Source organism: Melanostigma gelatinosum, assembly GCF_949748355.1.
Source record: "Melanostigma gelatinosum genome assembly, chromosome: 11".
NCBI classification, from domain to species: Eukaryota; Metazoa; Chordata; class Actinopteri; order Perciformes; family Zoarcidae; genus Melanostigma; species Melanostigma gelatinosum.
Window position 1 is genome coordinate 7437628 of NC_136644.1, and position 26580 is coordinate 7464207.

Here is a 26580-nt window from a genome sequence, read left to right on the forward strand (position 1 = left end):
TGCTCTTGTACCGTTGCATGTGTGACTTATTGTGTGAATAAAGGAGGGATGCCAACCTGCGAGAGGAGGCGAAGGAAAAGTGGGCAGGTCCACTCGGTGAGAAGTTGCGCGGGCTGTCCAACGGACTGCTTCCTGTTGAAATACATATGGACAGAGCAGAGCAGAAAACATGCACATCAAATGTTCATCTTTGTACACTGAGTCTCTAACCAGAGACACTGAAAACTAGTACAGTAACACGTGTATTTGACCTACACGATTAAATTACTCTATTGATAAATTAAACGTTAAGCTAAATTGACAGTTCACCCCAAATGCAAAAAAGTCATGTTCATCCTCTTACTTAGTGCTATTTATCAATCTATATTGTTTTGGTGTGAGTTGCCTAGTTTTGGAGAGATCAGCCGTAGAGATGTCTGCCACCTCTCAAACATAATGGGACGATATGGCATCTGGCTTGTGGTGCTCAAAGCGCCAAAAAAATGTATGAGAAAAAACTCTACATTAATGTCTCTTTCCAGAAATCATGACCCGGTTACTTAAGATAATCCACATTGTTGTGAGCAGGAAAAGAAAATGTAGATTTTGGGGTGAACTGTGCCTTCAAAGAGCAGCTGAAAATCGTTCAGCGTCTTGCTGACCTCTACTGCAGTGGTGCCAAAAGATTTTTAACAACACGCCACCGCTCCGTCGTGATTCTTTTGTCTCACACTGCATTTGTCAGAGCTCTGTTTACAACGAGAAACCTGTCCATTGCTTGCTGTGATTGTCTGTACTTGTCATTGCTGTGCACCTTGAACACTCACATGCCACAAAGCGTACTGCGTTACTATGACAACTGGCGACTGTGAGCTGAGACTCCGCCGTTTGCTGCTTGTGTTTAATGTCTACCTGAGCAGAGAATGAAGTCACTCTTCCTCGCTGTGTGCTGTAACCTCAGTTTCTCTGCGCATTGTTTACACAGCTGGCCGTGCGCTTGCATATTAGTGCATGTGAGTCTCTCTATAGTGCCCCCAATATCTCGTTAAAAAAAACAGAATATAATGGGCCTAACATACTGTTTAATCCTGCAGTGTATCATGTCAACTTTTACACACTGACCTATGTGTCCGGGCAGTGGAGAGTGCGGCCGTGGCAGGGTGGGTGACGTGCTGGCCAGGATGAGGCTTTTCCTGTTACTGGTTCTGCAACTTCAACATAAACAAGAACAAAGAGCACGTCAATACTTGCCTTCATTAAATTCTCCTGTCAGATGATAGCTGACACACGTACACACACACACACACACACACACACACACACACACACACACGCACCACTGAGTGACCCCCAGGTTAATAAAGACACTGAGGCTGTTTGCTTATTGTCACCTTGAGTAAATGTATAGCTACAGTAGAGTGTGTGTGTATGCTTTTATATCTTGAGTATAGTATGTCTCCTGTGTGTGTGTGTGTGTGTGTGTGTGTGTGTGTGTGTGTGTGTGTGTGTGTGTGTGTGTGTGTGTGTGTGTGTGTGTGTGTGTGTGTGTGGCAGGCCATAATACAGGACTTTATTGATGTCCGCCCACCCGCAGGGGAGACCAACAAAGCAACAAGGATTGTTTTTTGATTTCCTCTCGATCCAGCCGGAATGACGGCAGCTGCCATGAAATATAATGGCAGTAGTGATGAGGCGACGGAGGGATGGAGAGACAGACGGAGAGGAAGAAAAGGACCAGGGAGGGCAGGCACAGACCATAATGAAGTCATTGAACCATAAAGGCTTCAATCACCACCGCTGCTCCTGCTGCCACCGCTGGATGTCTTGTGGAGCGATTTCACAAAGGCCAGATGCACGCGGTTTACTGTCTTACACAGCAGCTCGTGAAGCGGGACGTTTCAGGTGTTGCTTTTCGTGTGCGGATTGCTGTTCTTTGCTCACAGGCCTTTTCGTGCTCGTCTGTGTGATTCACCGGAGTGCCTGTCAGAGCAGATTTCACAGAGCAGGACCACAACTGACGAGCAACACCAGCTTGCTCTGTGTTGCATCAGCCAGCATGCTGCTCTACCTCTGTGCAGGAAGTGCTGTGTAGACCACAGACGCACAAAAGCACGTTGGGTTATTTGATGTATTGTCCCTCGATCAATAATCGATATCCTCCCACATCCTCCCCTCACCTCTCCTTCTTTTTGATGTGAGTCTCCAGCAGTCGTTTCTACATCAAAACCCCATGGCAGGATTTTATCGGTGGCAGTGTGTCCCTGCGGGCGCCAGCTGAGGGAGTGCTTGTGTTCTACCTCGCAGAACAGAGGTGGAACATATTGAAATATTTAAGGGAAATGCATTAGCTTTTGGATGGAGGGCTGGAAGTGGCTTAACACCATCCTCCGCTCCAGCTCTCGGGGAGAGGAGAAGGGGGGAAGGGTGCGGGAGGAACAAAAGGTCGAGGCAAAAAAAAGTAACGAGACAGTATATTCCTCTGATTTCCTTTCTGTGTCATACTTTTTATTTGATTCGTGCTCGCAATTATCCCTCGTTTCCCTCGCTCCTTAACCTGCAGCCACATTTTCATCGCCGCGCGTCCTCAATCAAAAGCTGAATCACTTGAGCATACGCTAGTCGAGCTTCACTCCAGCACATATTCTTAGCTTTTGATTCATGATTCATCACATCTACAGCAGCTCGACTCCACCGGTGATTCACTTTTAGGTGGAGTGTCTGTAATGCTTCAAAGTGCACATTACAGCGCAAGGGATTTAATCCTACCTGCCTAGTTTCTCTGACTTTTTCTTGCTTATTATTTTCATTCTCAATGAATGTCCATTGTTTGATAGCTCCTCACTCATCCATTTCTCCTTCATGTCTTTTAATTTTTCCCGCTTTGTTCTCTTTCTGCTTTTCTCCTTCCTGGAAATGAACTCTCCGAATAATGAATAATTGAAACTCGTTCTTCCGCTCTAACTCCCCTTTTTAGGGTAATAGAGTCGACTAAACTATTAAAAGACAATAGCAGAATGAAAACCCACTCGGGCAAAGCAATCTAATCTTCCCACAAAGCCAGAAGTCTCTTGCAGCGACTGTGTTTTATAACACTGTTATCTTAAATGAATGCTGTAAAAGGGCATCTTGCCCAAAGCATTTTGTACTGTAAAAAAGAAAAAGGTTAAATAGGAGTGCTGCTCCTTACTCTATACTCCAGTAGCCAGCCACATATTCATCACCAGCAATATATATATGTACATACAAGTATATAGATAAACACACATGTACACGTATTCATACAAATACATACATACATACAAACATGCATGCATATGTATATGCATACAAACATGAATATATATACATACATATGCAGCTACGTTACAATATAACAACATAATACATATAAAGAACTATTATCTAAGAAACTGGCAATACTTTTTTGTACTTTGTCCGTATAACTCTTAGAATAAAGTGTGAAATCATCAGAAAGCCAGGGCAACATTTTAAGGAGGAGTTCCCATTAATCCTTGCCCTGAAATCCCGGCCACATAATTAGCCATCACAGCGCTGGCAGTGAGTGAAGGTTACAGGACGGGAGCTATAGGTGGCTATAAGGAATTATGACTGACATGCTGCAGATTCACTGGACTGGAAAAGCAAAGAAGATAAGAGAGTAGGGAATGCGTGTGTGTGTGTGTGTGTGTGTGTGTGTGTGTGTAAATGGGACTTTAAATCGCTCTGTCACGGTAATGGTCATACAGCCTGGGCTCATCCTGCCTCAATCTGGTTAAGAAGGTGTGTGTGTGTGTGTGTGTGTGTGTGTGTGTGTGTGTGTGTGTGTGTGTGTGTGTGTGTGTGTGTGTGTGTGTGTGTGTGTGCGTGTGTGTGTGCGTGTGTGTGTGTGGAAGAGAAAGATAGAGACAGTTAGTATGCTGCACATTGCTGTCTTTGAATCATAAATCTGAAGCTGTCTCTAGTTTTCGCAGTCAAACACAAGCACCTTGTCGGTTGACAGCCAAACAAGCCTGCACTACATCATCCACCGCCCTCCTCTGCTGTCAGCCAGCTGGTGATGTTTGGATTCATTCAGTCACCCACTTGCGCATAAATGAATGTTGAACAGAAAGCCGAAGCTTTGCTGAAAACGAACAATTCCTTGAAATTATTCAAGCCCATTCAGATCCAATTAGGTTAATCAAGAACAAATGATAATGCCCATCCATAATGAATTGACCCAAGAAGAAGGAGATGAAAGATGAAGAGGGACGAGGATGTGAGGGGGAATGTGAGTTACCGTGGCAACCCATTTAGATTCACACTCAAAAGAAGCAAACAGTGACATCTCTAACTGTTTCCCTTTTTTTCCCCCATTTTCACCAGAGCTCACTCTCTGGTGTTAAACAAATGATACGATGAAGGTGAGCATCGGACTGCGTCAGCTCTGATCTGAGGCCAGTGATTCCACAAAACATGATCCCACCCTGCAGTCAACCACAACACCTTGAGTCGGTGTCTGTTGATTGCGGCCGAGCCAACGACTGTTTGTGTGTTTGAACGTGAATGCCAGTTTTATAATCCATCATAATCCATTGTGTAATCCATCATGCAGGCTCAATCTGTGAGCGTGACAGAGGAGCAGTGGCGCTGTCAGTCAGAGAGAGCATGATTCATTGGGGTCAACGGTGCGTGCTGCTATTGTGTGGGCCTCTGTTGACGGACACCAGAGCTGATGATGAAGTGACACACTACCAGCACTAACAGCAGACGGACACAATTAGAGACTAGCTGGTGAAGATAGCGGAGTATTTGGCAGCTAGGGAGCCTAATATTTCCCTCAGGAGTTGGTGGAGACCAAAAACAGAGCAAAAAGAGAATATCGGACTTCGTCAGGTGACTGGAAACATGACTCTAAATGAATGCGAAAGTTGGGCTAAATCTGATGGATGTGTAATGTGCAATGATGTGCAATGACAACTAAACAACAAATAATAAAACCTTGTTATATAAGATGTCAATGTCTAGTTTACAGTTTGTTCTGCTAGCCAAAAAAAAACCCCATTCATACTGCTGTAACCGCATGTTGTAGTAGCTTAAACTTAACAACACATGAGAAGAAGGACGTGGCCCCAAGTCTCTTCTCTATGGCCCAGGCAGTAATTGCGATTCAAATGCAAATTGGCCTTACATGAAAGGTACTTTGTAGCAGACAGGGTGGCATGGTCACACACCGGTGTTCAGAGGATAACATAAAAAGACAATGTCAAAGGAAAACAACAGAGAAGCCACAAACACACAGATGTGACAGCCAACAACCCCAGTGTGCGTCTCCCACCTCCCAATGAAACCCAAGCTGTCACTGGCTGCGACGCCCCTGTCACCCTGCTGGGGGGGGGGGTCAAAGGTTAAATCTGTGGCAATGACTCGTGCAGAAGCTTTGACGAGCAATTATCGGCCTGCAGGCCGTTGGCTGGCACCAGGCCATTAGTCTCTCACACACGCACACACACACACAACGCACAACACACACACAACGCACATTGCTGATCCCCAAACACCCCAAAACTGTGCCCGACTGTCGACACTCGTTACAGCAATAAAAGTAATGCAAACCATAAGACTTGGATACAGGTCATTAAAGCTACACATTCCATGCTTGCCTGGCACTGATGCACTCTGTCAGTTTATAAGTAATGAGTTGGGATGGAACACGTGCCTGTAATCAGTAATATAAGGTAGGCCGGTTAATCACAATAAAGGTGTTTTGTTGTCCTCACCGAGGTAATTGCTGTTAACGGAGCACAACAACACTGCTACAATAAAGATGGAGCAAGAAACACAAGAAAAGTTGTAAACATGCCAACAGTTTGGCAAGACCAGAGGTGAAACAGAAAGGAGCACATCTGTGATGTTGGTAATAAAATGACATGTGCACTCAACTCAAGGTTTGTAAACTGTGATGGAAGCACTGTTCGACAACTTTGAAGCAAAGTCACCGTGCACGCAGATCTCTGCAGTAAACTTGATAACTGTAATGCTGTTTGAGGCTGCACTGTAGACCGTATCAGTGACGTCGCTCACAGGTTTGTGAAGAGCGGTTGTGAAGCTGAAAGTCTGAGGCTGAGGCGGGTTGGCGTGATGCAGCAGAGCAGACAGCTCGCGACCTGAGACGGCACTCACCTGTCACTCAAAGCGGCCACGACCTTACTCGTGCCGACTTTAATGCCTAAATATAATTTAAACGGGTGAGTTCACCCTCCGTACAATTTTCTGATATTAGCTATAGAGACAAAAACAGTTTTGCGTACCAGTACAGTTCGTACCTGTAAACATGTTTATTTCTGCTGTAAAGTCATTTTAACATGTATGTCTATGGGGATTGACTCATTTTTGGAGCCAGCCTCAAGTGGCCATTTGAGGAACTGCAGTTTTTGGCATTTTGCATTGCGTAATCTTTCAGCACCGAGGTCGCCACTTGGGCTAACAATGCTGATATGCTGCTTTTTAGCCGGTATAACGTTTGCAATGTTTAGCATTTGCTATTCTTGTACACACTAACTACTTGACCTGTGGACACTGAACGTGAAAAGAAACACTGCATTCTGTTCTGAGCCTTGACAGGTAATTTGATAAAACCACTGAAGAAGAAGAAAGGGAGCTAAAAAGAAAAGAATCACAGTGGGGACTTAGCTGATTGATGTTTTTACGATGCCATGCTTACTCATGATCGTGTTTTAATTGAAAACCTCTATCACAAACTCCCAATCTTCCATTATATGTGTTCTCATTTGTGAGCAGCAGTATCTAATTGTACCATGCTTCTTTGGCTCTTTGGTAATTACTTCCTAAATGGCTTCTCTATGTCCTCTCTGCTCCTGTGAAGCTCTGTCCACAAATAAAAAGGCGTCTGACGGGTGTATATTAAATCTTAGCACATTCATTGTAGCAGACGGCCACCGATAACAACACGTCAGCCATTCAAACAGAACGGCTCCGCATTCATGCACAATCAATGAAAAGGAATGAGATGATTCAGAATGAAGCACATCACGAGAGGACGTTTAACTGTCTGGTGTGAGATGTTATGGACACAGTGTGTCTCTACTGTACGTTGTGTGTGTCGGACCGCAAGTGTTTACCCATTTGCATGCACATGTGAGTCGGTGACAGGTCTGAGTGAGCGCTCGTGTATGCTTAATATGTTTTACCAGCAGATTGTTAACTCTGTGCGTGAGTGTGTGTGTTTTTTCTGTCTGTCAGTCAGGAGTGTCATCTTCTGCTCTGTAAGTGCTGACTCACAGGACACCAGACGCTCCTGATGGTACCAGCATCGATCTGTCCAAGCTCACTTCCTGTCAGGTGACAGCCTGAGTGAGTGCATGTTTACAAATGGGAAATGGGAGGGAAATGGATGGGCATCTTTTTTTTTAAAAGCTTTCTAGACAGGCTGTTTCCATGTTAGTGCATCCTATTACACAACATCCAATATTCTTACTGCCAGAGTTTGAAACATCCACCAGGATCTAGAGGGCTCGCAAACTCAATCAAGCTACATGGGCAGATTGATCAAACATGAGGCATTCAGATAGATGATTGAGTGACAGGTGATGTGAAAAAAGAAGAAAAGAGGCAGAGAGAGCAGATAAACGACCAGGAGAACATGGAACAGGACCGTCTTGGTGTTTGGGGTTGCCGCCGGGTTAGTCACATGGCTCTCTTGTTGCTATGCAATGTGGCACAAAGAGACATGAATAGAGGCTTTTGCTGTCATCCCCCATGAAAGAGAGGCCAAGCTGAGTAAAGACGACCAAAAAAAGACAACAACCACGGCCTGTGCAAGACAGAAACAAAACGTAGTGAAATAATGAAGTGGAAAAGAGAAAGACAGAGAATGAAGGTGTCAGGAAAAAAAATATTCACTGAGTCGTCACCCAGTCATTGCAGCATGTTAGAAAAATAACGGCAATTCATGCAGTCACTAAGGTGCAATTCTCAGTTTGCAATAAGATAAATGAATAAAAAAGGCAGTATGTTTTGTTGTGACTGATTATGTAATTAGCGGATAAGTGAGCTTGTTGTGTGACTGCATAAAAAGTTGTCTGGCAGACTAAGCAGCTGACCGCCCCATTGGGTGGATAATAAATGTTGGCTGACGTTCAGTGAGTAAGTGGCTAACGAATAAATACAAAGTTGTCACTGAAGTCTGGCTTTTTTCCAACCTGCTTTTTGATGAAATCGCGCACACTTCCTTCCGAATGTCGAAAACCTGACGCAGGGTCAACTTCTCTGTGATTGGCTGTTACTCGTTGCCTTGACGTGTCCTTTTTATTGGATGCTATATGGAACTATGAGCTTTCCTACGCTGTGACAATAGTGAGTGGATGAAGCATTCAGTTGTTCAATTGGAGTTATTTAGCGGCTGGCTATAGCTATCATGCTAATTCCACCATGATTATGAGGAAAATGAGATAAACAGCGGGCTGGTGGGAACGGTCCCCTCGCCTCACTCCCTGCTGGCAGGGAGACTAGAGGCGACCACCAGTCTGTTGTGACCCCCGGTACTGTAGTTTATGTTGATACAGCTGCTAACTGAAGGTCCGTCTCATCTGTGATATGTTTTGTTTTATTTGCAAACAGAAGTTGGTTCTTGACTGGTCTTGTGAGGAAAGAAAAATGAATCTGAAATCAAGATCCAACTATTACATTTCTCTGAGCTTCTTTAACCACCATCAACAGACTTCATCAGTTCGTGGTGCTGCCTCGGGTGTCATCACAGCGCCAAAGGTCATCTTTATAATGAGACAGCAGTTCTGTCAGGGTACTGACCCTTTACACTTATGATGATGATTCCACCCAGAAAGCCCAGAAAAAGCTAGTAAGTGGACATTGATTTGAGATGAACGTGTCACTTGTCTGTGAGAATACAGTCTGGGATGTATTTTAGTTTCATTGTCTGGTTTTGGTCTTGGTTTTGGTTTGATGACGACATAGAATGTGTCTGAATGACATTCCTCCCACAAACATGAAGCTTAAAACAAGTTACATTGCAACAAATTGAATTGCAATAACATGGTATCCAGAGATGCACTGGTCTGAAACATCTGCACTTAAATAGTAGACAACAGGACCCAATAAACATCCAGACATCACTCCTCTGCACTCGGAGGCGTTGTCAGATGTCCTCTAAAGGTGTGAAAGTGCATCCTCAGGCAGAGTGACGCGTCAGGAACGTTGTGGCAGCACAAAGACCTATCCGGATCCTTCTGCACGTGTCGCCATCAGTTCCCCTGTTTTGCGTTTCCTGTTTGTCCGTTGTAACTGAGATCTGAGAGCTGCTCTGAATCACCACGATCCTGACATTTCACTTTGTTCCCGCCGTGACCTTTCTACACAGCAAATGATCAGCAGCCATCCCTCATGATACGGAAGGAAACACTTCCCTCGGTAAGCAGCACTCATTTGCATGAGTGGGGGAGTCTCGCAGCATGTCTAGTAGACATTAAAAATGATTTAATCTGATGAAGGATAATTAATATGGATTCACAACAAAGCAAGGCCGCCACAAAGGGAAGTAAGAATGGAGATGGCGGCAGGATGCTTAACTCAATATAAGGTCTGGCGTAACACTACTAGACTTTAAACTATGACACTAATGGTTTTAAACAAGGACAGCTATGCTTCAAGTGTATACGGATGATTCGTTACCGTGTGGTTTGCATGGAGTAAACTTTGATTTAGAGCGTTGTAATGACTACGACAGTGACATCAGGGATAGAAGGTCAGAATTTGTGTTTCATAATGACAACAAGCATGTTTTACCTGCAGAGTGGCAACAACATTGTTTTCATAATTTCTACAATTTCCCACCGGTGCATTAGCTGCAACAACCGATTGTTTTCAATATTGATAAATCTTCAGATTACTGTCTTGTTTATTGTTTGTATTGGTGTAACGGACCATAGTCGATCTGTGATCCGTTCTGATCGCCCCCCCCCTCGATTAATTATTCAGTTTAATGTCACAGTGTGAAATAAAGTTTTACTGACGATCGTTATCCGCCAATATTCAGTAAAATATGCGATCAGTACATCGGCATTCATGCTTTTATACTCGCCAACCTCTGATAACGTTGCATTGTAAACAAACAATCTGTGTTTAAATTGACGGTGGCAGCATCGCTAATGAACGAAGGTTCCGTTCAGTCACATTATGATGCGTTCAGGCTCTGTTCAGTAAAAAATTAGTATTGCGCGAAGGTCAATTATAACGTTATGATGTCTTCAAATGTGTAAAAATATGCCATGCTACCTGCCCATCAGGACTAACTTACTCATTCATACCCCTCACATACACCAAAGGCATAGTATTTGAGGTTAAGTGTTTTGCCCAAGGACACATCGACATGGACTGGAGCAGCCGGGGATCGAACAGCCGATCTTCTGATCAGGATTAAAAGATTTATTTTAATCCTAAAAGATCGATTTTAATCCTAAAAGATCGATTTTAATCCTAATTAAACACAAATGACGTGAGCAGATTTGTGCCACATAGAAAATAAAGATTTTCAGCTTCAAAACCTCTGAGCACAGCCGCCCTAATACAACACTGGTAACATTTTTTAACAATTTTCGTCTTAAATAGAATATTTAAAATACAGTCATAATGTCCTTTTCAATAATTCTGCACGTTAGGAATAAATATTCAAAGACATTCTTTACGCTCATTAGCAATATAGGACGACACTGTGTTGCATCATTCCATCAGATAGTTAATAGTTAAACCGGTCCTGAGAAACACTTTATGATGATAATTCAATATGTATCAGTAATGTTCACAAATCAACATTATCTCATACATGACTTAATGCAAGAACAATAGAGTGCTGCAGCGACAACGTATTTTTGTCGGCCAACCCCGGAGGTTTGCATCGCACTGGTTCCCTTCATAAAGAAGCCATTGGATTTAAAATAATGACAGAAGTTCATTTCTGTGGTGAACACAAGTTTATGATAATTATGCGTTTTGTTCAGTTCGACAATCTTCACAAATGAACACTTTTATGATTTTTTAACCCTAAATGCAATTGCCAGAAGTAATAAGCTCTCTAAGTTATTAGTCTCATTGAACAACTTTTAAGACACAAACATGTTTATTGTTGCATTATTTAATCTAGTCATGCATGAGATAGTTAATGAAGTATTACATGAATGAATTCATGTTTTTCTTTAAGTCATGATAATTCATGTAGACTACCCTCACCATAAAGTGGTACCAATAAGGACATACACCTGAATGCACAGCTTAAATATTACCTCGAAGCAGATTTCAATGTAACTGGAATACGACCAATTTATTTCATATGCCATCCATGTTGCCAAGCTGTGTTCCAACTCACGCCTGAATATGAGATGTTGTGTTATCATGTCAGCGCAACCTCCAAGATAAAGCACAAACAGTCTGTGTGTTTTGGTTAAGGCCAGCCTGAACACCAGCCAGTAACAGATGGCGCTGTCATGGAACCAACAACAGGACGAGAGCACGGAAAGGAGTTTTTCCTTTTCTACGCCTTCTTTCGCTGTGCAACACCAAGCCAGGCTCCTTCGTTAAAAACAGAACAGAGAGGCAATGCAACTGTCTGTCACTGAACCTCCATCCGTTGTGCATCTGGTGCTGCAAGGACGCAGGTAAGCATGTTCCTGTTTTAACCTCAAGGGGGAACAATTTGCAGAGAGAGCTCCTTCATGCAGCAACCTCTAAAAGCCATAACAACACTGAGTGTGTGCTTCATTGTAACAGTGGTTGATTGGTTGATGCCACAGTAGATGATTGTGGCACCTAGCTATACTTATGAGCTGTTAGGTCCATCATCATAGTCTCTGCTGAAGTAGTCAAGCTTAGAATAGCCTCCATTACCTGCCACAAAGACAGCAGATGTGTGCAAAAATGAAACTGCTGTAGCGAGGTGAGGGTTGTTTTTGTGCCACTGAAATATATTCACTGTCGTGTAATTATAATCATCAATAAAGTCCAGGAGAGAGTGCACATGTCCTGTGTGTTGTTCACGAGTGGGATCATTTGCACTGTGCATCATGTACACACGTGAGCGTGATAATACTGTAGCATATACGCCGTGTGTGAGTGAGATAAACATTAAGACCCGCCTTCACTTGTTTGTCATCCAGCCTCAGTGCCTGAACGCTCCATCTCCCCGTCACGAGCTCAAAAGCCGAAACAACAAAAACCAAAAGGAGTTCACCTTCAAGTGAAAGGGAAGGAAGTAGACGGGGAGAGTTTATCGTCATGGGCTGAGTTAACCCTGCTGGGCTGCTCCTAAAAGTAGGCTCGGCCTCTACCTGCCGCTCTGCCTTTCATCCCACCCCGCTCTGTTCTTCCTGCAGCTCTGTCTCGTGTTCTCTCACTCTCACTCACTCGTTTTTACTGTCCTCCTTTCGCTCAATCTGTTTGGGAGTGGGCACAAAGCAGTATCCCTCTTAATTGCTACAGCCAGCCAAGAAAACACACACGCACTCATGAAACTATGCAGACACACACACACACACACACTCAATACAGAGTGAGACAGAAAGCAGGAGAAACAATAAGTAGAATGAAAGAAATATGCAGGAGAAATTATATTTGAAAATTTGAGTTGGGTATTGTTGGAGAATGTTTCCACACTAGAGTTTCAGTACCTACACGCACAAATAATACTTTTTCTAATACCTTGGTTTGAGAAATGGAAACTTTCCTTTTTATTCTATTGAAGAAATATGAGTATGATACTATGCTGATACGTACTCATAAACAATTTTGTGGCACAAACATACAGACATGCTCAGCTCTTACAAGGCGACGGCAAACACACCCCTTAAATACACATGTTCTGTCTCGTAAACACATTCGCTCTGCATGGTGGCCAACAGTCAGAGAGAGGGAGGCTTTATTCTTGTTCATATACAGAATATCCTGCTGTTCATTCCCCGCACAGTCGGAGCAACGGGGACGACTCAGACTAATCCCCTCGTGATCAGATGAGATGAAGACAGCAAAAATGAAGCACCGCGGGAGGGACTAAAGGGTCTGTGCAGATTGTCCATCATGGGAGAGGAGAGGACTAGAGAGAGGAGAGGATGAGAGAGGAGATGATGAGAGAGGAGAAGAGAGGATGAGAGGAGAGGAGAGGATGAGAGAGGAGAGGAGAGGATGAGAAAGGAGATGAGATGAAAGGAGAAGAAAGGACGAGAAAGGAGAGGAGAGGAAAGGAAAGGAGATGATAGGATGAAAGGAGAGGAGAGGAGAGGAGAGAGGTGAATGAGATTAAGAGCAAGAAACGACTGGAGTCACAGGGAAGAGCTTGGGAAAACAGTAAAGAGAAAAGTGTTCGTGAGGAGAGGCCAAGATGAACATATAGGCGACGTTAGGGGCAGTAAATGAAGGAAAGAGAGAAGGCAGATGAGAGAGAAGGAGGTGAAGAGGAAGGGAGAAGAAGAGTGAGGACTTGTGCCAAGCAGACAGCAATCCAGCACTGCCCACTGTTGGCTCCTCGGTACACAAGCACTCCCTGGACACTGACAATAATACCTTCACTTCATAATGCTATCTCTGGCACGCAGACTGCTGGTCCAAGGTGTGTGTGTGTGTGTGTGTGTGTGTGTGTGTGTGTGTGTGTGTGTGTGTGTGTGTGTGTGTGTGTGTGTGTGTGTGTGTGTGTGTGTGTGTGAAAGAGAGAGCCATAATCTAAAGCAGACTAAATCCTTGTGCACATGTGGATATAAATAAATATACACACACACACACACACACATGCAAACATATTATCAAACCTCTATGTACTTCAGAAGCTCAGATGCAAACCGTAAAAGCGGACAACAAAAAACAGAATTGCATTAACACTCATGCATGTGAAGACATCAAACGCACACACACCATATTGCTGGAGCTAAATGGAGACAGGGAGACAACTGCGAGACAGCACGAGAGCTGGCAGGGACAACGGAAATATCGCAGAAAAACACAGCAGCCTCCTCCGAAATCGACCCACACCAACAACAGCGGGGCACCACACCGGTCACAAAGACTGCACGGAGACAGATGGTTGTCATTTACCTTTTTGTGCGTCGAAACATGTTGCTAGCAGCAGAGGCTGTGTTGGCAGATGATCATGAGAGCAGCTGAGCCTCACACACACACACACACACACAGAGGCAGTCAAGAGGCAGCGATTACGCTCCACGCCGGCATGTCAGCCTCCTCTGGCCAGTTGAACACACACACACACTCACCGCTGTCTCGCCGAGACGAGTTTGCGTGCAAGAGTGTATGCGAGAGAGAGAGAGAGAGAGAGAGAAAGAGAGAGCGAGAGAGAGGGGAGAAAATGATTAGAAAGATTTGGAAATGTCAGCCATGTCACAGACGGAGAAAACAAGAGGATTGAAGACGGAGAGAGAGAGAGAGAGAGAGAGAGAGAGAGAGGAGGGAAGAGGAAGACGTGGAGAGAGGGGACCGGCTGGTGAGCATCCCTCTCAGACGGAGAGAGGATTGTGGGGCTCTCAAGGGTATCGTGCCAAGTCAGGAAGTGTGGAGCGACAGAGCGAGGGTGGCAGTGAGAGAGAGAGAGAGAGAGCGAGAGAGAGAGATGGAAAGGGGAGGGGGGTCAGTACATGCATATGCACAGTATGAATGAGAGAGAGAGAGAGAGTGAAAGCCAATCAGAGGTGGAGAGACGATCTGACGACTAATGTGAATGACAAGACAGGAAGACGGTCGATGGTTTTCACATGTGAGTGTGTTTTTGTTGTGTATGTTACCGCTGGCACTGACATCATAAAAAAATAATCCCATTAAGGGATAATGATGATGTTATTCTATATTTATCTTATTATATAACAAATCCACCGAAAAGACCAGAGCCAACAACGGATTCATGATCCTACCAACAAAGTCTGATAGATTTTATTCCTCTGTGCCCAAAAGCTATTAAAGGATAAGGCTGACAAAAATCGATGTTTTTGTTATTGTCAATAAATCCCATGAAAAGACCAAAACCAACAATGCATTACTCCCTCATTGCTTTCTGACTTCCCCATGCTTTACACACAGAGGGTGGTTTTTTTGTGTAATTAATTAATACGTCATTATTATTATTTTAACTATTGTTTTTGTCATGAACGTAGAACGCGAATACTATGTGGTGAAAAATAATTTTTTGAGGTTGACCTTTCTGAGCTTTCGCATCGCAAATAAAGGCATCAACCAATCACGTTGTGCCAAACCGACATATTCAAAACGTACACTATAGTGTACAACAACGGCCCCGGAGTCTAAACCAAGACAGCAAATTGTACTACTCTTGACAAAGGCAGCGCAGACCAGATGCGCTCTTTCCCATTCTCACCTTTCACAATAAAAGCCCTAAACATATACACTGTGTAACTGTATGCCAGAGATAACTCAAATTCACTCAGAGCACTTCCTTGATTTATGTCGAGATGTCCCTCCGTTTGAAACAAATCCACCAAATGTTAAAGCTGACGTGGGGTGACAGTTGCACAGTGGTGCTGAGGGGAGTAATTCAATAATGGATGCCGTCTCTAATGTGGGAGTCTGGCTGGATAAAATATACATGGGTGAGGAGAGACGGGGGAGGGGGGGAGGAAGAGAGTGATGATATCACTGAAACACAGTGGGGGGTCACAGACAGGGATGGGCAGCATGATATCATATGGAAGACGTGGTGTGTTTGTTTTTGAGTGTAATGTGGGAGTTTTTTTTCCTCTCCGTCTCTTCTGAAGCATATTTAACCTCTCAGTGTTTTCAGATATCTGGTAGCCTGTTTGTCCTTCACCTCACTTTATTCTCACTCTGCAATACACGCCCCATCATTACACCCATAGTCTAATACTCCAGCTCCACCCACAGGAAGATGTGTGGAGAAAGACCCATGGGGGGGGGACTACTGAGAGAGCTGACCGTGAGCCTCAAGCTCCAGTGTCTCCTTCATGTCACGCCGTGACATCTGCCACACGGAGGTCAGAGGTCAGGGACAAAACACACTTCGTGGCAGCAGTCAGGGACACACATGCATGCTGCACACCAGATCACTGACACACACACACACACACACACAAATTCATGTGGCCGAACAGAGTCAGGCGGTAAATTGTAATTACACGTGGATGCAGAAAGACATTAAATACACCAGGCATGTATAAGCTAGCATCATCGGGCTACTGCTGCCAGACAGTGACTATGCAGGGTAAAATGCATACAGAATATTAAACAGACAGCTACACACACAGATAAAAGCTGAAGTTCAATATTTAAAAAGTGCAGCTCAATACGGGGAATTAAATCCATGCTTCACATTTACAACTGCCTGCTCCCTCAGTGCAGCAACAGCAGTTTACATGATGAACAGATTCACATTCTGCTCGCACACAACAAGAGCGGCCAAGTCGAAAGTAAAAACAAGTATGGCTCTGGACTACAGCAATTTCAGAGCGATTTCAAGGATTTCAACACTCGAAATGATGATGGCAAAGTGTAAGCATTTTGTGGAAAATTGCCCCCCCCCCCTCCCCTCTTCCCTCCATGTTCAAAGGCATTTCCAGACAGCCTTTAGAGATGACATAAGACACTTTTCCAAATTCTGCCTGATTTGTGAAGTGCTTTTAGCTGCAGCCAGCTACAGCTTTTTCGAATCCAACTTTAAGAGTAGATGAGAGACATCACCTCTATCTCGGCAGAAGAGAGGATTTTATCAAGACGCAAACATTAATTAATATGACGCAAACAAAACGCTGCCAGAAGAAAACGCTAGGAAGAAATGTCCCTTCAGCCTCTGTGTGAAAAAGATCGGTCCGTATGTCATATTTCTGAGTAAAACACGGTGTGCCGGTGAAAGAAAGAGTGGTGAGTTTCATTTCAGCACCATGGACAGAGTCTTTTCAATTATTTGTCCAACTCAGACTGTTGAAGCGTCAAATCAGCTTCAGCTAAACTCCGGAAGTCATTTTTCTCACAGCACGAGAACTGTGAATTTAGTCCCACGTCGCTGACATTGAAATCACTCAAAGAAATCTCTTTGACACCAGTTTCAATGTACATACAGGGCATATGACTGTTGCATTACGATACCTTCGATAAATCATAAAAATGTAATAAAACAACAAATACGATGTCCGTCATTCACTATCTGCACTCGACATCATGTACTGTTCCATCCTCCCTTCCCAACCTCTCCGCGATCACGCAGGGCGCTGAGGTCACAGCGCCGCTCTCCTGCTGCTGAACTTTCATCCATCACAGCTCACGGGTGCAACAGATTGTGTCGACGGAGTGTCGAACACGCTGCCGTCTGAAAGCAGAATACCACCATGTCGCCGCGACTTCCTTTAACAAAGCAGTAAGGATTCCAAGCACCGAGAGAAGGCATTCCTTCTTGGTTTGTGTTTTTATCTCTCAGCTCAGAAAACATGTGGGCCATATAATGTAGAACAGCAGTAAAACAATGCAAAATTACCTCAAAAGTACCTCATTAAATCCCATTAAATGTATAATTTGTCTCAGTTTTCCAGAGAATTAATGACATTCCCAGACTTGGAATACAATTGTATGACATCCACCAAATGTCTCAACAACATGCAAATCTATCCAGACACACACAGAGGAAGAAACATGCGTGAATGTCAACTTACTTGCTACTTTTGCGCGGCAGTGGTAAATCCTTCTGGTGAGAAAGAGAAAGAAAGAGAGAAGAAGAGAAGAGGGGGAGAAGATAAATCAGCCTGATGAGTTTCACACATCATGCAATCACCATTTACAGGACTGTGGAAAAGATTATAATAAACTGTTAGTGTGGCGAGGAAATATGAATTAGCATAATGATAATAAATATAATTACACTAATTATAACGATACGTTATTAAATGAAAAAAACTTTATAATGACTCAAGTTTTTAATCTACTCGTATATTTCACTGTGGTTGTTTTAACTACCCATAAAGCACTCTGTTGTTTTGTGCATCAATGGATTTGTACAGAAAAAATTATGAAGAAGTCACACATCATTTTTCATATTTTTCCAAACAACACGTTGGATATTTGAGAAGTTTATGTATTTTATTATTTTTTCCAACAAGGTTGTTTTAACCCAATGGTGCCCTATCTTTTTTTTCTCGCTTATATGAACCCTCAAAATGTAGCAATTTGTACTTCTGCCGCCTCGTCACAGATTATTAAAGAAGTGAAAGTATTCAGAGTGTCACACACATTACAGGAGAGTCTGAAAAAGTAAACACAATAGTCTTGTGATCCCTCTGGTTTAACTTCTCCCAAACATATATTGATACCGACCGTTTGCAATGTCTTATATTACATTTTGACATTTGCTTCCTAAATAATTGCTGCTAGGCCATCAAACCTCGACAGATTTGTTTGCAAAAGAACATTTATATTGAATCGTAAAACAATCGAGACACCAGTCTCACCTCCACAGTTACCACTTTGCTTGGAGCCAACTAAAAACCATGCATCTTTAAGTTAGACCACAGCATCACCATTAGCACATAATGCTGGCGTCCCACGCTGAAAGGAGGCACAACTGGTAAATCACAATAAAATACCGGCGTGCTGGGATTCGTCCACAGCCGGTATTGTGATTTCTCTGATAATGTCTGGTGCGAGTGGAGCGCAGTTTGAAAGCCGATCCCTCCTAAGTGCTCGGAGACGTCAGGAACCACCAGGTTGAGTGGAGCCAAAGTTGATTTAAAACATGTTGCTGCTATATTTACGACGTTGGGACACAACAGCAAGGACTCTGACGTGATTAGGATCTACTGGGAGGAATCTGTGTGGCGCTTGTTGCCCATCTATTCCCAATTTGAGTCCGTTCAACACTCGGATGAGAAACGATCAGGTTACCGTCAATTTCGATTGTCAGCCCGTGCTGACCCGCTGCTTATCAAGCTATTTTCTACAGCCCAGTGGCTCCACTCAAAAGATATTATCATCTGTGTCTTTTCACTCGGGGAAGGCTTATTGACACAGAGCCATGTCGCTGAAATGAAAGGAACAAACCACACTGGGGTCAAACGGAAAAACAATAAACGCAAACGTGAGAGGAAAAATAAGAGGCTGTAATTGGTTTTCCAGAGAGGAATTTCATCCTGTTAAATGTCTCTCTGTCTCTTTCTCTCTCAGTCCATCTCTTTGTGTTTGTACAAGTACACAAGCATTACGAAACCCAAACAAAGCCGAGCTGATGAAACATGACTTGACAGCTGGAGCTCTCGTCTCCAAACAATCTCCAAACAAGCTGACCACCCATTTACTTTCCAGCACTGTGAGGCACCGATATACGTCTGTATATACGACTACGAGGAGCCAACGAGCAGAAGAAAAGCCGCAAATGCACATTGTAATGAGTCAGATCCAGTTTTCTAAAGGTAAGTTGAAGGAATCATGATCATAATTATCCCTACTAGGGATTGAACAAGTGCAGTGTACAATGAGAGCAGCAGTAGTGCAGTAATCACATGAATAAATAAAAAGAACTCTGCACACATTCAAGGAACAGTTCTCCATTATTGGAAATATAAGTATCTGCTTTATTTCCGTGAGTTAGATGAGAAGATTGATACCACTCATGTCTGTGTGTTAAGTATGGAGCTAAATCCAGGCTCGGTGCAGCTTCTCCGCTTGCCTGGAGATCTTGCCGGTGTTAGCTCAGCGATAGTTAGGACTAATTGAGTCCCCTAAAGCTACAAACTGCTGTTTTTACATTTCTGTTTGTTGACCGAATAAACCAACAAGATATGACGTGCTAATTAGTGAGCTTTAGGGACATATTCTTGAATCTTTTGGCGGATAAAGGCTAGCTGCTTCCCCCTGCCTTCAGTCTTTATGCTAAGCTAAGGTAACCGGCTGCTGTCAGGAGCTTCATATTTAATGTAAAGACATGAGAGTGGGATCGATCTTCTCAGGTCAGAGGAGACTAATCCCTTTTTTTTCAATGGGAGTGACATCACCCATCATAGTGAGCTCTTTCTGGGACAGCTAATGAATTACATCATCACCAGGAAGTGAGCTCGGCCAGGGTTACTCAGAGAGAGAGCCCCGCAGGAGTCTTATGTGTGTGTGTGTGTGTGTGTGTGTGTGTGTGTGTGTGTGTGTGTGTGTGTGTGTGTGTGTGTGTGTGTGTGTGCGGTGATAGAGCTGGCCAATGGATAAAACCCCAACACCTGCTCCCTCTCGCTGTCTCTGTCCAACAGATGGCTGCGTGTTGTTGCCATGTTACTCCAGCATTTCTTTGAACAATATGCTCAATTCCGAGTGGCCATGACAACCTCAGAAAGTTCTCAGTAATTCACACTTTGCTTCAGGTGAATCTGAAAAAATGAACCTGGCGATGCTTGTTACAACTGTAAGGACGCTTTCAGACAGTATTAAGTAACTTAGTAGATCAGAGATCAGAATGCAACAAGAGTGCAGTTAAAAGATTACAGGTTTACGCAGGCAACTCTTCCATATAATCCAAATAAGGCGGCCAAATCTTTAAAAAGGTATTCAATTATTTTGTAAGACTGATTGTGAGGTGACACAGCTGCTCATTTCTAATGAAAAGGGAGATTCAGCCCTGTTCTTTTTTGACAGTGTGTTATCAATATCATGCCAGACAATAATAGATGTAAAAGCCAGTTTTGGGACTTCTATTAATGCTTAATTTTGCAATAAACATGTGAGCACATGAAGCAAACTGATGTTTTATTCATAAATTGTTAGTGCAGAGTGTCTGTAAATTACAACGTTTGAAATGTGGGTGACGTTTATACCTCAGAGTGCAGCTACAATCCAAAACAAACCGGGTGATCAACATTTCTATTTCCTCTGAATCACGTTTACATTTATATCTCATCGAGTCATTAATATTCATACATTTTATGTGAAGAAGAAATTTCCCTTGTTGGACATTTCAGAAAATGCTCATGACATGCAGAAGACAGATAAGTAAAGCTGGCAGTGTAAGTGGGAGAAAAGCACATGGTAGATATATATTAGTGGTCACAGGCCTGGATGATCATCATACGTGACTGTTTACCATAAGAAAAACATTTCCTATTTTTATTTTTATTCAATGTTTTTGTTTTTAGTTTTTATTTCTGCACGTATGCGTTCTGTCTATGATGAAAAGGCAAAAAGAAAGTGTGAAAAAAAGAAGCATTTCCTGTCTTCCTGATTACACACGACGTGTCCTATTGTGTCCTCCTCACACACACACACACACACACACACACACACACAAAAGGTCGCTTATATACTGTAATGGAAGTTTTGAATTTCTGCTGTTTTACTGAAGAATCAATCTGTGAAAAAAAATCGAAAGTAGGAAAATGTTGTGATCTGATAAAGTTACACTATGAGGGTGCAAGAAGAGGCATTAATTAAGTGGTGTTGGTGCTTCTTCGCACATTTAATCAATTGTATACAACCTCCAAGCTTCTGCAAATTATTCAAATTGTCATTTGGCCGCTGCATGTTATTTTGATGTTCAAAAGTGAAGAGAGGGTGTCCATCTTTTTTTAAGGGGTTGGGGGGGGGGGGGGGGGGTATATCTACCCAAAGAGAAACCGAAGGCCAACTGGAAAGCAAAGAAAAGAAAATGTTAATATGCTGCTGCTGCTCCGGGCAGTCACGAGGCTTCTGTTCTTCTTCTGCTGCCAAAACTGACAGCAGATTGCGAGGCAAATGTCACACTGTGTATTATTCCCTGAAATAGTTTTACTTAAAAGCTTTGAGATGGCTGGTCAATACACTAAGGTCTAAAAGAACGTCCCATTGAACATCTCTTAATCTATTTTTACTTTCTTGATACGCAGGATAGTTTAAAACTTACTTTCATTCATTTTTGTCTGTTTGGTGGACTAAGTTGGGCTCCAGCTTTTGTGCTTTATCGGCGTCTGGCATGATAATTCAAGCCCAGCTATGAAGTAGCTCAGATATTTGAAGCCGTTCCCAAATCTATTCTGGCCCAGATCTGCTGCTTTGATGTACACTTTGCTCTCTCGCTACAAAACCTAGCCTTCTTGAATAATACTGACATCAGACGGACGTGGCGAGGCGGAACAAAGTGGTGGGCACGGCGGTGACTGACAGGACTTGGCACAGGAGAGCTGGATCTTCTGCAGTGATCACACTCTTATCCCTTGTGCTTAGCATATTGGAAACGGGCACACTGCCCGGAACTAAATATTGGACAAATTATGCTAGTGTGTGTGTGTGGTGCACTCCATACTCCTACAACAGAGAGGGGTGAGACATGTCGTATGACTCGTGTTGGTTTGCGAGTATGTTTGTGAGCATATGGGTTAAGTGTAAGTACGCTCCACACACACCTACGACCGCTCGGGACGTCAGGATCGTCTTCACTCGAGATGAAGGTGACTCATCTACGTGACACGCGCGCTCCTACAATCACAGCCAAATACAATCTGCTGGCTGCTGCCACAGATCGTTACCACTTCAGTTTATTTTCGTTATGCCGCTCATCAAACAAAATGGGGACCTGTGGCAGCAAAGTTCATTATTACGCGATGATTGAAATGTTTTGGATGTGTAATAATCGAATGTGAACATTTCACGTTTGACTTCTTCATTAATTAAGATAAAATATGACAGAACTTTATTAACCCCGAAGGAAATTCTTGTGCTTGAGATTAATCAAAGATTACAACTACAAAATGAGGAAAAAGCAAGAGAGTATAAAATAAACATGAACAACAGAGTAATTACTTAAATGATACGTATTAATAAATAAGTATAATTGACATCAGTGTAAAATGACGAGAAAGAAGACAGAAAGGATCATGAAGAGAATAAGGTCTGCAAGTATATTGGGGAGAAAAATGTCAGTCGCTTTAAACAGAAACATCTGCTAAATGAATGTGCTATTTCATAATGTGATTTATTTCCTGTTTAACGACAATGACAGCCCCCACGCCAAATGGCACGCCCTCAAAACGGTGGGCCAGGCGTATGGCGGGGATCTGCCAGAATGAGGGAGGGAACGTGAGGAGGGAGGGGAGAAACGTACAGAAAGATGGGTGGATGAACGAGGTGATGAGGGAGAACTGAGTGGTAAATAAATAACAGAGAAGTGTGTTGCGGGAAGCCAGGGAGACAGTCGAGAGCGAGACGGAGAGAAGAGCAAGACTTTGTGGCTTCAGGGTGACGGCAGGATGGATCAATCAGGATACTAGAGACTGCAAGTGGCCGTGAGAGAGACCGAGTCCTCCCAAGGAGAACGGCAGCATCAGTCGTTTCAGCAAGATTGTATTCATTTGTGATACTAATAGGTTTCAATGTTGAGCAAACCAACTGATCTCAAGGTCTACCTTTGTTTTTCCCTAATTATTTCCAGTGTCCACACTCATAAAGTAATCCGTATGAAACACACACACACACACACACACACACACACACACACTATCCTCTCTCTCCGCTGTGAAAGTAGATCCAGGCAGTAAAGGGATCCAGATATTGTAAGAGCACTTAAGTGGGGTGTTCTGTAGCCCACAGCTGCGCCCGCCTCAGGTCTCCGCTGCTGCCCCTTTCAACCCGTCCTGCTGCTGGTGGTTGGTCTTCCTCCCCGAGGGGCACGCGGGGCTGTTAGGCCACCATTAGTCCTGCTAATGGGCCCGACAACTGCGCCACATCCTCGGCATTTAGACCTCCTCCATATATATGAGATATGGATATCGACCACTTCGATGGAAATGGAAAGCGGGGGGGGGGGGGGGGGAGGCGTTTTGAGGCGTGCACTCTGACTGAAATCTCAGAAGTTAGACTCACCAGTCATCTTCTTGAATGTGTGTCTGTGTGCTCCTTGTTAAATATGTTAGTTGGGTACAAAGTCCATCTTGGGCTTAGTGTGTGTCTGTGTGTGTGTGTGTGTGTGTGTGTGTGTCTTACTGTGTGTGCATTACATTTACGTTCACATCAAATTATCTGCTGTCCCCCTGCTCTCAATTTCATTGTTTAAATTTCAGCTACAATTTATTTCTGAGAAAAGATTTAAATTAAAAGGACAACTTTATTTTTTAAGATAACAAAGCGCACCGCACACAAAAACGACATATGTCACATGTGACATGTGCTTGATTTGAGCAATAATGTGTAATAACTCAATAGAAGCTTATTTATAGTCCAGCCGAAACAATATAGGCGTTGCATTTGTGTAGTTTAAAAACCAGCAAAAATTGCAAATACTCTCCGGTTCAAGTCTCTCAAATGTGAATATGTGTTGCTTTTCTTAAGTCTTTCATGATTTTGAATTGAATGTCTGAATTCTGGATTGTTTGGCGGACAATGGGCAAGTTCCCTCATTTCTTCTAACAGGCCATAGAATAGCGACTGTTTGATCGATTTAAAACATTACCGAACGATTTAAAACATTAATCGGCAACAATTTTGAGAATTGGAATGTTATTGATTATTTTAAGTTGCTAAAGGGCAGGGATGGTAATCCCCCTCAAAAGCATTTTTGTTATTTTTGTTGAAATTCTCATCACATCCTGACAGCATTCACCTTTCTCAAATGCTCTGACAACAGCCATGTTTGCTGTTTACGTTCATTACGGTCATTTTGGGGGAGTGGCTTTGGAGGGATGTCAGAGTCGCCGACTTGGCGACTTTCTTGCTAGATTTGGCGACCTTTGGAGCTGGTGCTGCCAGCTACTTTAGCTGGAAAAGAGAGATCATTTTCAAAATCTAGCGTACTCTTCCCAGTTTCTCAAGATAACCAACATGCCTTTAAAGTCAAACCTCTTTGAGTAAAAATGCCAAAAATGTCACTTGTTCTAGACCGTTCCCCAAATGTTTTTCTTAGCTGTTAATGATTGCAAACTGACTGTATCTCTCCCTGCACTCTAACAACAATGATCAAACATTTTAGTCTGAACAGTATGATCAACAAAAGAAGAGCTGGAGGTAGAGATAGCAGATGGTCTTGTATGACTTAGAATGTAAATGTCCCCATCAGACTCAATCAAAGACATGCGTTTATCATAAAATCATTAAATTAGAGTCTGATCTAATCCACAGGCCTTACAGCAGGAGCCCAGCACCTGTAGGAGTGGGAACTCCCAGCCTGGCAGTTTCACTGCCACGTTCTGCCACCCAAACAACATTTTCGCAAGAAATCTTCCAACGTCGCTTGTCTACATCTTTTATAAACCATGATCAGTCATCTGGAGCGGAGCATCTTGGCGCTATGTGCAGCGGCGTGCTTTTACTGTAAATCAATGCAGCAGGAAGCAGAGACGGAGACTGGCAGACAATGGGCCCTGCATAGTAAGCTGTGCCTGCCTCGCTTTAATTCATTTCACGCAAGCGGAGGAAAGCCTCGCCGGAAGCTTCTACCAGAGCCCTCCAGTGTTTGTCACATCGTACAAGATGTGGGCTAAGTGACGAGTAGCCTACATCATGCAGATGTAATGGAACAATCTACTCCACATACTCAGACTGGTTAATAGACGGCATGTTGTGAATGTAAAACACGTATCGGTGTTACTGTATTCCAAAACGTTATTGGGACAATATGTGAAGGAAGTTTGTCTCCGGTCAAAGATTTTGCCAAACTGTTTATAGATCGCTAGCCCTTTAAAATATCTCTGTGTATTCGGCCATTGTGGACTAAGTTGCAAATCAGTGATTGTTTCACTGTGATGATGAATCACATTTATCCGATATTGTTTGTTTTTTGCCACAACAGTCGACTCTTTTGAATCCATGAACAGTTTTCTCAATTGATTTTCCAGAAATGTGACTATATCATGAAATAAATACTGTGACAGAGGGGTTTCCACTCCTGTCTGAAATGGTGCTGTTTTATGCTGTCTACTATCAACTGACTCCACACCTTCCATGTTGTGGTTTTTATGGCTGTATGCCTTTTCATACGACTTTTATGAAGTCACTCAAGGCTATATGGTTGGGGATCTCTTTGGAAACATCCATAGATTAAAATGTGATTAAATGAATACACAAATGAATTTTAAGTATGAACAAACAACCACCATACATCACACTGGCTTTCTTTCAAAGGCTAATTCCCAGTATTAATAATTAAAACATGTTCTACACTACAGCATTCATACATTTCATACATTTCATTTTTGCTGGTGGTATAAACAATTTAAAAAAACGTTTCACCTGCAGCCTCCGTCTACGGATGATCCCTGAATCATCCATGGCGCGTGTCCGGATTCACACCTGTGGTTCTCGTGGGCTCCTGTGGTTTCCAGGTGACGGAGTGTGTGAAAAGAAGCCCCAATCCCCTCCACACTCGCGTGGCTTTCAGCGAGAGCCTGTTTACTATTAAACCGCAACAATCGGCAGGTTGTCGGCTGCCCTTAACGTAATTTTACCGGGGAGACGCAGGTAAACACGCTAATTATAAAAAGATGAAATTATGTTCAGTGCAGCAAAACAACAGCGAAGGAGAAATATTCTCTCTTACAAACGCAACATATCAAGTATCACTATCAACGTATGTATATGAAACAAAAGTGGCACATCTGCTTGACCCCCCGCCCTCATTCCCTTGCTCTGACAAACTCAGTG

General features: G+C 43.2%; 1 protein-coding gene across 1 annotated transcript in view; it reads right to left on the bottom strand.

Annotated features, from left to right (window-relative positions):
- Window positions 1–26208, bottom strand: part of mast1a (microtubule associated serine/threonine kinase 1a) — a gene marked incomplete at its 5' end in the record, with an annotated part of 53473 nt that extends 27265 nt beyond the window's left edge. Inside the window, 4 exons of the mRNA XM_079278320.1 lie at window positions 57–128; window positions 1098–1190; window positions 17658–17689; window positions 26170–26208. Coding sequence (XP_079134446.1) covers window positions 57–128; window positions 1098–1190; window positions 17658–17689; window positions 26170–26208 — 236 coding nt within the window. The remainder of the gene's footprint in view (window positions 1–56; window positions 129–1097; window positions 1191–17657; window positions 17690–26169) is intronic.
- Between the last annotated feature and the right edge of the window lie 372 nt (window positions 26209–26580).